The sequence below is a fragment of the Bidens hawaiensis genome, unplaced genomic scaffold, assembly GCF_021521415.1.
Source record: "Bidens hawaiensis isolate Kalapana, Puna unplaced genomic scaffold, B.hawaiensis_p1.1 tig00025388_1, whole genome shotgun sequence".
Taxonomy (NCBI): domain Eukaryota; kingdom Viridiplantae; phylum Streptophyta; class Magnoliopsida; order Asterales; family Asteraceae; genus Bidens; species Bidens hawaiensis.
In genome coordinates this window covers 233,254-250,277 of record NW_027494058.1, presented here as the reverse complement: position 1 = coordinate 250,277, position 17,024 = coordinate 233,254, and the positions used below count along the sequence as shown (strand labels likewise).

The following is a 17,024-nucleotide window of genomic DNA, read 5'->3' as shown; positions in this document are numbered from 1 at the left end:
CTGATTTTATCGTTGTCAGTCGCAGCTCCCACCTTAGAGATTATGGGAACTAAGAGAATTCACATCCTATCCATCATATTCTGTGAGTGATGTTTTTATAATGTAGAGAATGATTTGGAGTGTTGTGAGTGGAGGAGAGAAAAATACAGTGATTTTTCTATATATTTGAAAAGTTACTGTTCACTACATATAATTTTTTAATATTAGTTGAAAGTGGTTGTGAGTGAAGGAGAGAGAAAATGTAATGATGATACTATGCACAGAAATTATTTAATTGAAAATAAAAAAGAAAATGCAGTGTTTTATAGTGTAATTTTAGATTTAAAATAGGCGAAGGGATGAGAATGCTCTAAGTATTTAACTTCAATGACGATGAAGACACACTTATACAGTTTTGCCAAGTACGGGTGAGCCGAGTGGACAAATTTTTCCATGTGTTTTACGTCTTCACCGAGGGACCGACTAAATATGAGAATATTGTAATAAACGAGAATGAGCCGATGTACGAAATATTGAATAAAGTCATTCATGGCAGCTTGAAATATATATAGGGCGTTGAGAGACCGAACAATATGACGAGAAATTCATGGTGCCCATCAATGGTAGGAACGCGGTCTTATGTATGTCATTCAGTGAGACCCAGATTTCCTGATAACCTGCACAAAGGTCAAATTTAGAGAATACTGCTGCATTGTGAAATTCGTCCAATAATTCTTCTACAGTTGGGATCAAAAATCTATCGAGGATCACTAATGCATTTAGAGCGTAATATTCCATGTAAAATCTCCATGTGCCATCTGTAATTTCGAACAATAACATGGGTGATGAGAACATGCTGGTGCTCCGATAGATAACTCATTCAATTAAGTGTTAACATGAATCCCTTTTGGTAGTGTGGGCAATGGTACTGCTAGATGTTAACGAGTTGAATGTTGTCTTGGATATGGATGTGATGGCCGCTTTTCCTACGTGGTGGTAGGGTGGTCAATCAACGTGTGAAATAAATGACTATATGTTTATAAAAGGTGTTGCAATAATGAGTCGGATGGTTGCGAGACCCTTAGTGGGTCAATTTTTTGTTGGGCTTTGCGAATAAGTATGTGTATGGATGTGCTTCCACCCTATTGCAGTAGGTGATGCAATGTCGTCATGGTTGCAGGTAGAGGTGCACAAATCGGTTTTTTTGAAAAAACCGGTTCGGTTTTTAACCGGACCGGTTTTTTTTATCCAGAAAAAAACCGGTTCGGTTAATAACCGGACCGGTTATTAACCGGTTATTATTGCTGAAAACTCAAACCGGCCAAACCGGTTTGGACCGGTTTAGAAACCGGTTAGAACCGGTTATTAAACCGGTTTTTTTATAACCGGTTTTTAAAAACCGGTCTAACCGGTTAACCGGTTTTTTTTTTTTTTTTTTTTTTTTTTTTTTTTTTTTTTTTTTTTTTTTTTGCTTTAGGGTTTAGGGTTTCGTTGTTAGCATTCTTTGCTTGGAAGATTAAAAACACATAACTTTCATTTATAGCTTTTACATTAAAAATACAAACATTAAATCGTTATCGCATATTCGTAACTCAAAAATACAAACATTAAAGAATGTTTAGACACGATTACATTAACAAGTTGATGTTTGTTACTCATTTTCTTCGCTACCCGATCCCGAGCTATTCCTTAGGTAATCGTCGTACGCGGCTTCTTCATCGGTCATTGGTTGAGTGTGTCCTTGATTGACCTCGTCTTCATACAAGGCCGCCTCATAGTCCATTTCCCCCTCGAGTGAGCGTTGATGTTGTGCCCTGTCTAAAGAGTCCAAGTAATCCTTGTAGCAAATCGACATCTCTACAGCTGGTGGAGTGAGTCGAGTCCTCCTAATCGATATAACCCTGCCAGAAACAGAAAAAGCAGACTCCGAAGCTACCGTGGAAGCTTGGACCGTTAGTAAATCTTTGGCCATGGCGGCGAGGATCGGAAACTCATCCTCCTTACCTCTCCACCAAGCCAGCAAATCAAGACTTCTAAATTCATCCGGAGTCATGTGTTTCACAAAGTTGGTACCACCATACCTTCCAAGTTCACTGCTTGGGGTGTTTACCCTTTGACGTTTACCGGCGTCTTCCCAAATCATGTAGTACATCCCCATTTCAAGGTCGGTTTGGGATTGGGATTGGGCAACAGCTCTTAACGAGTCATGAATTTGGGAAGACGACCCGTATCTTGTAAGGTAAACATCATACATGTTTGCCAAGGTGGTGTTGAAATCATTCTTTAAAGTTTGGCTATAATAGGGGTTTTGATCGTCGTTTAACCCTAGCTCATCACAAATTTTTTCTATTAAAGCTTCAACACCACCAACATTGATGCAAGGGTTTAACGCAGCAGCACAGGTCAAAACAGCGGGTAGTTCTTGAAAATATTTTTTAAATTTTTCTTTCATTTTTACACCCATATCAAAATAAGGTGCACCCCTACAATGAAGGTCACTCAACTTTGTGCACATGACAGCAATTTTTGGTAAAGCAATGGGGCTTGTTGGATAGTAAACCCCGGATAAACTACTTGTGCAAGATTTAAAAATTTGAAGAACCTCCGTAACGATCTCAATCAATAACCAGTTTCTAGGATCGTACGGTGCACATTTACCCCTATTTGACAAAATTTGATGAAACGCAATTAACGATTGTTTTTGTTGGATGGCTTTCTCAAACATTTCACAAGTCGAGTTCCATCTTGTTGGACAATCCCAGTTAGGCCCCAACCATTGACAGTTAGCTTCTTCACAAAATTTTTTGTATCTTGAAAATGTTGAATTGTTGCTAAAAACATCTCGTAACATTCTTTTAAAATTGTTTCTTTGCGTTTCGATCACGTTTAACCCATCTTGCACGGCCAAGTTGATAATATGTGCAATGCATCGGCTATGAAAAAACGCTCCATCACAGATAGGTTTATACTTTAATTTTAAATGGCCAACCGCGGCCGTATTGTTGGACGCGTTATCAAACGATATTGAAAAGATTTTATCTTCAATCTTGTATTGTCGAATGACTTTATCCAAGAGTTTAAAAATATTTCTACCCGTGTGCGGGTAATCAAACAATTGAAACGCAACGGTTCGTTTCATCATTTGCCACGACCGGGGGTCAACCCAATGAGCCGTCACACAAATGTATGAGTCGGGCGAACCATTAGGTACCGACCACACATCCGTGGTTAAGTTCACACCAGTTTGTAAGTTTGAAAAGTATGAAATTAGTTCGGATTTAGCGTTTTTCCATGCTTTAAGCATATCTCTTCTAAGGGTCGAACGACTTACGTGTTGGTAGCGTGGTTGAACATACGTTTGCATCATCTGCGTGAATTGAGGGTTGTCGAAGTGGTTGAAAGGAAGTGATTGTTGAATCACAAAGTTGCCAAACTGTTGACGTACCGCTTCAAGGTCGTACGTAAACACCGTTCCTTGATTCGTCATCTCCGGCTGCGAACTACTTCCGGATTCGTCCTTCAAGACCTTGCAAGAGGGCTTTTCTACATGAGCTCTTAAACTGGAGTTTGCTTCTTTGTTATAAAACTTCAAACAATGTTTGCATCTAGCTTTTTGGGTTCCGTTAGACATTTCGCATAGGTCGAAATGTTGCCAAATATCTTGGTTTCGTTTCGTGGGGATGACCCGAACGACGGTTTCTCCCGTGTTCGAGGCACCCATGTTGACCGATGAAGCAGCACTTTGGGAGGCCATGATAATCGACTACGAATTAAGAGTGGTATACTCGAGTATGAAATAAACGACTACGAAAGAAGAGCGTTTGGAGTTGTATAATCGCGTATGAAATAAACGTTTAGAGCTTTTGGAGTTGTATAATCAAGTGTGATCTAACTAATACCCAACCTAAACTATATATAGATGTTTGTGGGGGTAAAATGGTAAAAAAACCAAAAAAAAAACGGCTAAAAAACGGTCAAAAACACAAAAAAACGGCTATAAGGCCGTTTGGTAACGTTCGAAAACCGGTTAAACCGGTTAACCGGTTATTAAAAAACCGGTTAACCGGTTTTTTTTATAACGGTAATAACCGGTTATTTTAAAAACCGGTTAACCGGTTTTTTAATAACCGGTTATTAAAAAAAACCGGTTTTTTTTATAACCGGTTATAAAACCGGTTTTGGGTCCAAAACTTATAACCGATACGTAAACCGGTTACGTAAACCGGTCAAACCGGTTTTTAAAAAAACCGGTTTTTAAAAAACCGGTTTTCGGTTAAACCGGCCAAACCGGTTCCGTAACCGGTTTTTTTGACCACCTCTGGTTGCAGGGATGACAACGATTCCCTAATTAGCGTGGTCTCGCTTTCCTAGTGGTTGAAAGAGATAAATGGAAGATAGAAGTTTGTAGTGATTTTTCGTAACGAACTTAAACAAGCAATGTCGAGAACAATGTTGCCCTCTCTAGGGGTAACATAAATAACGGAAGTGAAACTTTTTGTTTGGCCAAACGGATAGTAGTGTCAGAACAAAATCTGGTGCACCAGATAAGATCGACGTTCCTAATCGTAATGGAGAATAGATTATTATTGTTAACGAATAAGTTTAAGAATGTTGCAATACAAGGTTGTATTATATTGTGTGTTGAGCCCGTACCAATTAGAATGACTACCGAGTGACCCGCGATTAAACTGGTGACACAAAAGGCTTTAGGGAGTGTGACTCTGAGTAATACAGTCTGAGCAGGAGCCAAAACTGGTTGCTCATCAGTGAGGAGTCGAGGTGGGAATTGGTGTTGAGTGTAGGCATTGGCTGTGAATGGTTGTTATTATCTAAATCGATTAAGGGTGGCTTGTCATTGTCGACTATGAGATGGAACTGTGGTAGATTACAACAATGACCGGGATGGTATTTCTCTGTAAACGAAAACAGAGACCAGCTGGCACCCATTAAACTGTAGAGTTAGGGTGGTTGTTGCGCGAGGTTGGTAGTTGCATTTGGGTAGTGGTGGCAACGAGTGAAATGGTATTGGTAGCAGTTGGGGTGGTCGTGGTGGTGATTATGGGGTCGTGAGAAAAGGAGGGTTGGGGCATGACCAAAAAGTTGATCGAACAATTTGATTTCGAGCAGTTTTGTGTGACAGATGGCTTGGGTGAGGGAGATTGTAGAGAGAACAAATTCATTTTTCAATACTCACACTTCTTATTAGTTAATAATTCTAGTGACTGTATTTATATGCTTATTCTTGATAGGAAATACAATATTCAAAATTCAAATAAATGATTTTTCGTCGAATGGCTATTCATTTATTGTATTTTCAAGCAAATATGGAGCAATAAAACTATTTGAAAAGATGTTGGTTCAATTCGATCTTATTTAAGGAGGAGTTCGAACACAGATGTAGGCTAAGTAAATCAACGGGTAGTCTTGGTCCTATTGAAATTGAAAATGCCAGCGAAAGTCAAGATCCGAATATAAATGATACGGCTAAAAACATTCAGAGTTGGAGTGGTCATGACAATTACAGTAATGTTGATCTTTCTTTTGGTGTCAAGGACATTCTGAATTTCATCTTGTTGGCTATCTTTTCGAAGAAAAAAAAGAAAGCGGTTAAAGAGAGCCTCTAGTGGTAAGCCAATGACACAATTACCTAGGAGATCAAACTTTTCCACATAGACAATGACCATGGAGGTTTGGCGAAGCTTGAAAAGAGCAGCCTGATGGTTATCGCTGAGCCAAATTGAGTTTCAAGCAAATGGATGAAATCATCCCACGTGATTAGTAACCCGTTATTGTGGTAGTAATTATACCAACTCAAGGCATTCCTCGGAAAGGCTCAACACGATCACGGGTTGCGTAGCAGTAAGTAACCCCGACATCTATAAGAAACTGACGATTCGTCATCTGCCGTATGTAAACACCAAATTGATTCCTTCGTGGCTGCGTAGTGAAATGAAAGCTTTGGGTAGCGGTTTACCACCACCACCACTTGATTTTCAAAATTTCACTTTTGACCTTGAACTTTACTTTTCTGTAATTGCTTATTAGCCCATGTACTTTCAAAAATGACATTTTGGGCATGATATTTTTAAGGTGTTATATATATGCTAGTTTGTCGTGTTCCTGAACTACATAGGCTGCCAAATCTTTCTTTTTAATAGAAAACTAATCAATAACATCAAGTAAAACTTTGGGTTTGTTAACCGAAATTTGAAGTCGAATGCCAACTTACCCAAGAAGGGTGGGGACTTGCGACAGTATTCCCAACTTACCCGATGACAGTTGTAGTAGTCGCTAGCCGGGGTGTAGGGTGGGGACTTGTGATTAATCGAGTTTAAACGGGATTAATCGAAATTAATCAGGATTAATTGAGATTAATCGGTGACTAATCGACTATCATGATTTTTACAACGAAACCATGTCTGATGCTATTCGATGCCATTTGCCGAAGGTCCCTCGTACCTAGGGAATTTTATTAAAAGGTTCGGGCCAAGCGACCAATTCCATAGTTATTAATTGTTATATATAATATAAAATAATAGTTTATGTACAAAATTATTAATGTACAAAATTATTAATAAAAAAAACCATTATTTCACTTATTTTTCTAAGAGTATTCTGTAAGTTTTTGAAATTTTGTTGAAAAGAACATCTTAATTCTTAAAACAAAATAAAGAATTTGATGGGAGAAAAGGATGGCGATTAAGTGCATGATAGATGTTGGTGGATCAGGTAGCAATGTCTGCCCCTCTTATCACCGTCGCCCAGTCCTCTCTTTCCCTAGAAACTAACCATACGCCCATTAAATAGCTTTAATAAAATAATACTTCCTCCGTCTCATTTTAAATGTCTATCTTTTCATTTTTGGTTGTCTCAATTTAAATGTCATTTCTATACATATAAATTCAATTTTCAGTTTTGTCCTTACTATTACATACTCACCAAGTTATTGTCATTTTAAAGCTCATTATTGTCATTAACTTAGAGGACATTATTGTCATTTTAAAGCTCATAAAATAAAATGATATGATATTTCTTAATTTGTGTATTTTGGGTCCCATGACATATAATAAGGGACGGAATAATAATAATAATAATAACAAGTATTATTACTAATTTTTAGTTGAAAATATGTTCCACGTTCTTGTTTATATTATAGCTACCAACTATGAGTATTCACAGTTCGGTCGACACAATTTTGCTAATATTCAAGGCTTAACCGCTAATTATAGATTTGAGAAACAAAAAAATCAACCCGGGGATTGACATTCAATTGTTTGAACCAATGTTTCTCTTTCTTTTTGAAGCTAGTTGTATTAAAATTTATATTGTAAAAATATATAAATATATATAAAAAGAACGATAGTTTCGTATACATAAGGCTATTCAATATGATGGGGGCGTTAAAGTTCATCCACAGTGTCACGCCATCATCACGTGGACACTGCGGGGCTTTAAAGCCCCAAACTATAATGTCTCTCTATGATTTAACGCCCCGAGGGGCTTTAAACTTTTTTTTTTACAAAAAAAAAACAAAACAAAACAAAACAAAATAAAATAAGATAATAATAAAAAACAAACTACTTTTAGTCGTCGCCATCATTTTGCTTGTTCTTCTAAAGACGTTCAAACAAATCCGATCGAAGACTGTGATTCATTTCCCTTCTACGTGTTTTTTATAAATTAGCAAGTTTCTCATCATCGTTTAGTGTTGAAATCGGCTCTGGCTCATCGTTTGTATCCACCCTAAATTGCTTTACATGAGTCCTCCAGTATCATATTATGCAAGATAATACAAGTGTATATTATGTTTATTAAATTATCCATCTGGTGAAAACGAGCCGGTAGTCTAAGGATAGACTGACGTTTCTTTAATACCCCGAATGTCCTTTCGATGTCCTTTTGCTAACTCATATTTTTTCTTGAAATATTGACATTTATCATCATTCGGGCATGTAAAGCTAAGCACCAATGTGCCCCACTCCGGATAAATATCGTCGACTAGATAATATCCGTATCCGTAATTGACATCATTTGTGGAAAATGAGGTGTCGGGTGCAACTCCGTTTATGATGTGTCAAAAATAAGGGACGAATATATCACAGCTATATCATTGTTTGCACCGGACATCCCAAAAACGGATGTCATATTCAAAGATTAAATGATACAACCGCCTCAAGCATAATTATTGAGCCATCATGAAAACTCTGATAATATTGATTTTGCCAATCAACTTGGTAGGCTTCCTAAGGCCAGTGTGTGCAATTGAGACTACCAAGCATCCCGGGAAAACCGTGTCTTTGTTGATGAAACTCGTAAATTTTTTGTATGTCATTTTGAGTCGGATTTCTCAAATAATTTTTACCATATAGTTGAGTAATACCTAATATTAATAATTTTAATAAAATTTATAATATTTACACTCAAAATAAGAAGATTTAGAAATAAATAATTAAAATAATAACAATACTCACATTCGCAAACATGCTAAGGGCTTCACGACTCACTGTCTCCGACAACTATAAATACTCTTCCATGTCGTCGCTCGTAGTCCCGTACGCTACTTGACGAATTGCCGCCGCGCATTTTTAGAAAATCCCGTACGCCATAGTAGAAAATCCTAGTTTACCTCTCGCGTCCCCGCATTGTTAGAAAAATGCATAATCACGTTATAAGCACCAACAATTCGTAAAAATAATTGGTGACTCACCCAAAAACGGCGGCAAAATAGTTTCGAATAAAAAATCAGGCTCGACGAAAAATAATCTCTTATCAACCAGTCACGAGACCCTACGCGATCCCGTTGAAGATGAGATCGTCTTGTTCGTGGTTGTGAGCTTCCACTATGCTCGACTAAGAGTTGGGCAGTCTCTCGAATCGCACTAAATATCGCGTTAACCTCTGAATCCGAATCTGAAATAAAGTTGGGATCGGGGTAATAGTCGGGTGTCGAAGATGAGTCGGAAGACATAATTTTGGAGAAAATTTTATGTTTAAAAAAGTGAATGAAATGTTTGTAGAAATTGAGTGAATGATGGATACATACATACATATATATATATATATATATATATATATATATATATATATAGGGTAAGGATCCTAAGAGAACCATTGGCAAATTGAGAACTTTGAGAACCATTTTGAACCACTAAAAAAACCCTCTAAAAAAATATTAAAAAAATTATAAAACAAAAAAAACCGAAAATTTTAAAAAAGTAAAAAAACCAAAATTCTTATATTTCATTCCGGTTTCATTAAAAAAAAACCGAAATTTTTTTTCTTTTTAATTCGTATTATACCTATACACATATGTATACTTTCATCTAATCTCTAGTTACGTAATATACACATATGTACATTATCATTTACCTTAAATTATACATATGTGTATAGGAAAAAACATGTGTGTACATATTATACATATATATATAATAAAAAAAACGATTTGTTTTCTTTTTAATTCGTATTATACCTATACATATATGTATACTTTCATTTAATCTTTAGTTATGTAATGTACATATATATACATTATCATTTACCTTAAATTATGCATATGTGTATAGAAAAAAAAACATGCGTGTACATATTGTACATATTATACATATATGTATATGTATAATTTAGCTAAACCGAGAATTTTTTTTTTACGTTTTTTTTAGAAACCGAGATGATAAATAAGAACGTTGGTTTTTTTACTTTTTTTATTTTTGTGTTATTTTTGTTTTATGATTTTTTTTATTTTTGGGTTTTTTTTGTGGTCCAAAATGATTCTCATAATTCTCAATTCTCAAAAAGTTCTCATATGATTCTGATCCTATATATATATATATATATATATATATAATTTTGGAGATTTTTTTTATTTAAAATGATCATATGACTGATGAAAATGGAGTAGGACCCACATCATCACCACATAGCGCCGGTCTTCGTGAGGCAGCACCCCCTTAAGCACTCATTCAAAGCCGCCCCTCGGCGGTGTTACTTCCCAAAACCGCCCCTTGAGCGCCCCTATGAACACCCATTGCGAACCGCAATTGGGTTGCAAGTTTCAAACTGCATCAACACGCCAAACTCGTCTAAATGTGAAAACCGGGACTGCTGAGATATCAAACTGTCCGGTTATATTTTTTTTCTCTTAGTCTGTTTCTTTAATGCTTTTGTTTTCTTACCACCCTTACTACCAACTACCCTTACAGTGATCCGGTGAATCAAGATGATTACTGAATAATGATCATAAACAAATTTATGAATAGTTAAGCAAACCCATTTTGTATATAGGTCGATCGATATATATTGAAGTGTTTATATTACCAAATTACATGTAAATTATGTTCAAAAAAAAAAAAAAACAAAAAAGTTTTAGTTTATAAATTTACCGACAGAAAATTTAGCCAATCTTGAAAATCTTTGTCGCTTGTTTACATGTGCATGATAAAATAAGGTTAAAGCCGTATTTTTAAGCACACTGAATTATTATTCTATGAAGACAAAACTGAGGTTGGTCCTAGTTACTTTCAGCTTTCAATTTTTTTACCCATTATATTTAGTTTTATTTATTTGAATATGCTTCTCAGTACTCTTTGTATTTCTCTCCCGATTTTTTTGGGATACCACTATTCTCGACTAAGAGTTGGGCAGTCTCTCGAATCGCACTAAATATCGCGTTAACCTCTGAATCCGAATCTGAAATAACGTTGGGATCGGGGTAATAGTCGGGTGTCGAAGATAAGTCGGAAGACATAATTTTCGAGAAAATTTTATGTTTAAAAAAGTGAATGAAATGTTTGTAGAAATTGAGTGAATGATGGATGCATACATATATATATATATATATATATATATATATATATATATATAGGGTAAGGATCCTAAGAGAACCATTGGCAAATTGAGAACTTTGAGAACCATTTTGAACCACTAAAAAAACCCTCTAAAAAAATATTAAAAAAATTATAAAACAAACAAAACCGAAAATTTTAAAAAAGTAAAAAAACAAAATTCTTATATTTCATTCCGGTTTCATTAAAAAAAAAACCGAAATTTTTTTTTCTTTTTAATTCGTATTATACCTATACACATATGTATACTTTCATTTAATCTCTAGTTACGTAATATACACATATGTACATTATCATTTACCTTAAATTATACATATGTGTATAGGAAAAAACATGTGTGTACATATTATACATATATATATAATAAAAAAAAAACGATTTGTTTTCTTTTTAATTCGTATTATACCTATACATATATGTATACTTTCATTTAATCTTTAGTTATGTAATGTACATATATATACATTATCATTTACCTTAAATTATGCATATGTGTATAGAAAAAAAAACATGTGTGTACATATTGTACATATTATACATATATGTATATGTATAATTTAGCTAAACCGAGAATTTTTTTTTTTACGTTTTTTTAGAAACCGGGATGATAAATAAGAACGTTGGTTTTTTTACTTTTTTTATTTTTGTGTTATTTTTGTTTTATGATTTTTTTTATTTTTGGGTTTTTTTTTGTGGTCCAAAATGATTCTCATAATTCTCAATTCTCAAAAAGTTCTCACATGATTCTGATCCTATATATATATATATATATATATATATATAATTTTGGAGATTTTTTTTATTTAAAATGATCATATGACTGATGAAAATGGAGTAGGACCCACATCATCACCACATAGCGCCGGTCTTCGTGAGGCAGCACCCCCTTAAGCACTCATTCAAAGCCGCCCCTCGGCGGTGTTACTTCCCAAAACCGCCCCTTGAGCGCCCCTATGAACACCCATTGCGAACCGCAATTGGGTTGCAAGTTTCAAACTGCATCAACACGCCAAACTCGTCTAAATGTGAAAACCGGGATTGCTGAGATATCAAACTGTCCGGTTATATTTTTTTTCTCTTAGTCTGTTTCTTTAATGCTTTTGTTTTCTTACCACCCTTACTACCAACTACCCTTAGAGTGATCCGGTGAATCAAGATGATTACTGAATAATGATCATAAACAAATTTATGAATAGTTAAGCAAACCCATTTTGTATATAGGTCGATCGATATATATTGAAGTGTTTATATTACCAAATTACATGTAAATTATGTTCAAAAAAAAAAAAAAAAAAACAAAAAAGTTTTAGTTTATAAATTTACCGACAGAAAATTTAGCCAATCTTAAAAATCTTTGTCGCTTGTTTACATGTGCATGATAAAATAAGGTTAAAGCCGTATTTTTAAGCACACTGAATTATTATTCTATGAAGACAAAACTGAGGTTGGTCCTAGTTACTTTCAGCTTTCAATTTTTTTACCCATTATATTTAGTTTTATTTATTTGAATATAGCTTCTCAGTACTCTTTGTATTTCTCTCCCGATTTTTTTGGGATACCACTATGCTCGACTAAGAGTTGGGCAGTCTCTCGAATCGCACTAAATATCGCGTTAACCTCTGAATCCGAATCTGAAATAACGTTGGGATCGGGGTAATAGTCGGGTGTCGAAGATGAGTCGGAAGACATAATTTTGGAGAAAATTTTATGTTTAAAAAAGTGAATGAAATGTTTGTAGAAATTGAGTGAATGATGGATACATACATACATACATATATATATATATATATATATATATATATATATATATATATATATATATATATATATATATAGGGTAAGGATCCTAAGAGAACCATTGGCAAATTGAGAACTTTGAGAACCATTTTGAACCACTAAAAAAACCCTCTAAAAAAATATTAAAAAAATTATAAAACAAAAAAAACCGAAAATTTTAAAAAAGTAAAAAAACCAAAATTCTTATATTTCATTCCGGTTTCATTAAAAAAAAAAACCGAAATTTTTTTTCTTTTTAATTCGTATTATACCTATACACATATGTATACTTTCATCTAATCTCTAGTTACGTAATATACACATATGTACATTATCATTTACCTTAAATTATACATATGTGTATAGGAAAAAACATGTGTGTACATATTATACATATATATATAATAAAAAAAACGATTTGTTTTCTTTTTAATTCGTATTATACCTATACATATATGTATACTTTCATTTAATCTTTAGTTATGTAATGTACATATATATACATTATCATTTACCTTAAATTATGCATATGTGTATAGAAAAAAAAACATGCGTGTACATATTGTACATATTATACATATATGTATATGTATAATTTAGCTAAACCGAGAATTTTTTTTTTACGTTTTTTTTAGAAACCGAGATGATAAATAAGAACGTTGGTTTTTTTACTTTTTTTATTTTTGTGTTATTTTTGTTTTATGATTTTTTTTATTTTTGGGTTTTTTTTGTGGTCCAAAATGATTCTCATAATTCTCAATTCTCAAAAAGTTCTCATATGATTCTGATCCTATATATATATATATATATATATATATATATATATATAATTTTGGAGATTTTTTTTATTTAAAATGATCATATGACTGATGAAAATGGAGTAGGACCCACATCATCACCACATAGCGCCGGTCTTCGTGAGGCAGCACCCCCTTAAGCACTCATTCAAAGCCGCCCCTCGGCGGTGTTACTTCCCAAAACCGCCCCTTGAGCGCCCCTATGAACACCCATTGCGAACCGCAATTGGGTTGCAAGTTTCAAACTGCATCAACACGCCAAACTCGTCTAAATGTGAAAACCGGGACTGCTGAGATATCAAACTGTCCGGTTATATTTTTTTTCTCTTAGTCTTTTTCTTTAATGCTTTTGTTTTCTTACCACCCTTACTACCAACTACCCTTAGAGTGATCCGGTGAATCAAGATGATTACTGAATAATGATCATAAACAAATTTATGAATAGTTAAGCAAACCCATTTTGTATATAGGTCGATCGATATATATTGAAGTGTTTATATTACCAAATTACATGTAAATTATGTTCTTGTAAAACCAAAAAAAAAAAAAAAAAAAAAAAAAAGTTTTAGTTTATAAATTTACCGACAGAAAATTTAGCCAATCTTAAAAATCTTTGTCGCTTGTTTACATGTGCATGATAAAATAAGGTTAAAGCCGTATTTTTAAGCACACTGAATTATTATTCTATGAAGACAAAACTGAGGTTGGTCCTAGTTACTTTCAGCTTTCAATTTTTTTACCCATTATATTTAGTTTTATTTATTTGAATATAGCTTCTCAGTACTCTTTGTATTTCTCTCCCGATTTTTTTGGGATATGATATTCGTACACTCTTTGGTTATCCACACACGCTACATACGATCGTATAGTGGTTATACGATCGTATGGAACCTCACGTTAAAGGGTGTTCGGATAGATTAAGGTGTGTGGATAACCATAGCCTTTTTTGAATATTATGTTTTATACCATGTAACATGTTTATTGTTTCGATATAAATCATATATTCAAAACCGAGATAATTATTTTACGTTACACACCTGTTATTCCACTATTTATATTTGTTCTTTTATCTGTTGTAAATATTCTTTTATCATTTTCCAAAGGTGTGTCATATATAGTTTCTCAATTATTTGTTTAGCATAATATCCTTCACCTCTTTCTCTCTCACCTCTCTCTAGAATTCCTTCTCTTTCTCTAAACATGATGATGAGACTACAAAGAATTCTTGTAACCTTGAGAAAAGTAGTCATATAATCACAGCAAAAAAGGTTGTTTAAACAGCTGATGACTTGCACTGGAATGGCCTTCTTCTCCACCAATTTCATGCTACACTCCTCCCAAGAAGATGAGCATCAGCATGCCCCTACATCTCTCTCTCAAGATCTCAGTGGTAATTAACTTAACCATCACCGGTTTGATAAGGTGGTCATGAGTTTTACCTTAGATTCACCTAAGTTTCTTCTGTTTGACGTCACCGATTTGAATCTCACTCATGTGCGATATTCCTGGGTTTAAGTCTAGGTGAGGTACCACTGTATGTGGATTAGGCCTCACGACATCCTCAGAGTTTCCAAGTGTTTAGCTGGTGTTCGTTATTCAAAATAATAATAATAATAATAATAATAATAATAATAATAATAATAATAATATAAGAAATTAACTTAACATAAGATCAAGATGCAGTGATGAGTTGTGCTGTTGAACTCATTGATGCATTAGGGTTTCAGTCAAGTCTTTATGCCTTTTTATTGTTTTTTTGTATCAAAACACCAAATTCAACTGGGTTTGAAGAAAGGTTGAATTTTTATTGATTAGATGATGATCTTGGTGCAGGTGTGGCTTCTTTTTTAGGAAAAAGATCGATATCGTACTCGGGTGTGAACAACATGGATGGATGTGATCAAGAAGGGATCAACATTAATGGAGAAGATGAGTTATCTGATGATGGATCACAGCTTCTTGCAGGAGAGAAAAAGAGGAGATTAAACATGGAACAAGTGAAGACACTTGAGAGAAACTTTGAGTTGGGAAATAAACTTGAACCTGAGAGGAAAATGCAGCTTGCAAGGGCCCTTGGACTTCAACCAAGACAAATTGCTATTTGGTTTCAAAATAGAAGAGCTAGATGGAAAACTAAACAGTTGGAAAAAGACTACGATACCCTCAAGAGACAGTATGAAGCTGTTAAAGCTGAGAATGATTCACTCCAGTCTCAAAACAAAAAACTTCATGCTGAGGTAATCATATCAATCATTACCACCTGATCTTGGAAACTATGGTGGTACATAGCTCTTATTTTCAAATTTTCTAATTTCTTATCATGGCCTTTTTCAAGATCACATATTCAAAGCTAGCTTCGATTTGCATGATCTCATTGGTTAGCATAGATCCTTTGAGTTTTCCAGTAAAATCTTTCATAATTAAACAAAAAAAAAATTACTAGAATAGTGCACAACAGTTTAGCACATCTAATGGCAATTAGATGAACTAACAGTACTTAATAGACTAATGGCAGTAAATTTTTTATCTTTTGGAACAATGACCACAGTAATTACTTTCGGTAAATGTAAGTCAAAGGTTTAAATGATTGACATTTTTAAATAATGGCAAGAAAAATCTTGTCGCAATTTTCCATACTGATTATGGCTAAAGTTTGTATGAACATAGGAAAAAGAAGTAAAACATGTGAAGATTGTCACTAAGTAAACTAGACACTCATAATTCATGCCACCATATATAACTAGTAAATGTTACAGTGTAACTTATATTGATGATAGCTTAATTAACCATAAACATTGGAACTTTGCAGATAATGGCACTTAAGAATAGGGAGCCCGCGGAGCTAATCAACCTCAACATAAAAGAAACAGAAGGATCTTGCAGCAACAGAAGTGAAAACAGCTCTGAAATCAAACTAGACATCTCTAGAACACCAGCTATCGATAGCCCGCTTTCATCACACCATCAACACCAGCACCAGCACCAGCACCAGCACCAACAACAACCAATCCCTAATCTTTTTCCATCGTCGAATATCGAGAGGCCAGATTCGAATAACATTGGGGGTCATCAACTCTTCCATAATTCTTCATCATCAAGGTCAGCAGATCACCATCAACTCCACTGCCAGAAACTTGATCAATCAATCGCGATTAAAGAAGAATGCTTAAGCAACATGTTTGTTGGTATGGAAGATCATTCAGGGTTTTGGCCATGGTTGGAACAGCCACAATTCAATTGATGAAACCAGGAAACAAAAACAAAAGAAAACGGTACTCAGATTCGATCGCCTTCTAGGCTTTGGTTTGATTATATATAATATTAAAGATGGAGATCAATTTTGTTTGCTCTCTAAGCTTTAAATTCTTGTTTTGGCACTTAAATTAATAGAGTAAAGTTTAGAACGAAAAAGTATTATTATTTTAAATTCAAGGCTAGTGTTTGGATAATCTTTGTATTCATAGTAATAAAAGGGTAATGATCACTACATGCTTTTGCATTATTTGATAAAATAATAAACTCTACTCCTTATTTTTCATTTTTATGTTAGGTTAATCGGCTTTGTTTACGGGTCATGTGTCGGCACATTATCGGTTTTTAATATTGGATTGGTGCCTTGGTGGGTTTT

General features: G+C 34.3%; 1 protein-coding gene across 1 annotated transcript; it reads left to right on the top strand.

Annotated features, from left to right (window-relative positions):
- Nucleotides 1–14,505: 14,505 nt before the first annotated feature.
- On the top strand, nucleotides 14,506–16,643 carry LOC143571530 (homeobox-leucine zipper protein ATHB-13-like). Its single transcript, XM_077056928.1, has 3 exons — nucleotides 14,506–14,786; nucleotides 15,230–15,633; nucleotides 16,206–16,643. The coding sequence occupies exons 1-3, from the start codon at nucleotides 14,681–14,683 to the stop codon at nucleotides 16,635–16,637; spliced, it is 942 nt and encodes a 313-aa protein (XP_076913043.1). The 5' UTR covers nucleotides 14,506–14,680; the 3' UTR covers nucleotides 16,638–16,643.
- Nucleotides 16,644–17,024: the final 381 nt, after the last annotated feature.

Bases quoted from the DNA above. Each gene is read 5' to 3' on its own strand.
- LOC143571530 (XM_077056928.1), top strand. From the start codon at position 14,681: ATGACTTGCACTGGAATGGCCTTCTTCTCCACCAATTTCATGCTACAC. The intron at 14,787-15,229 runs GTAATTAACTTA...ATCTTGGTGCAG, and splicing joins TCTCTCTCAAGATCTCAGTG to GTGTGGCTTCTTTTTTAGGA. The intron at 15,634-16,205 runs GTAATCATATCA...GGAACTTTGCAG, and splicing joins ACAAAAAACTTCATGCTGAG to ATAATGGCACTTAAGAATAG.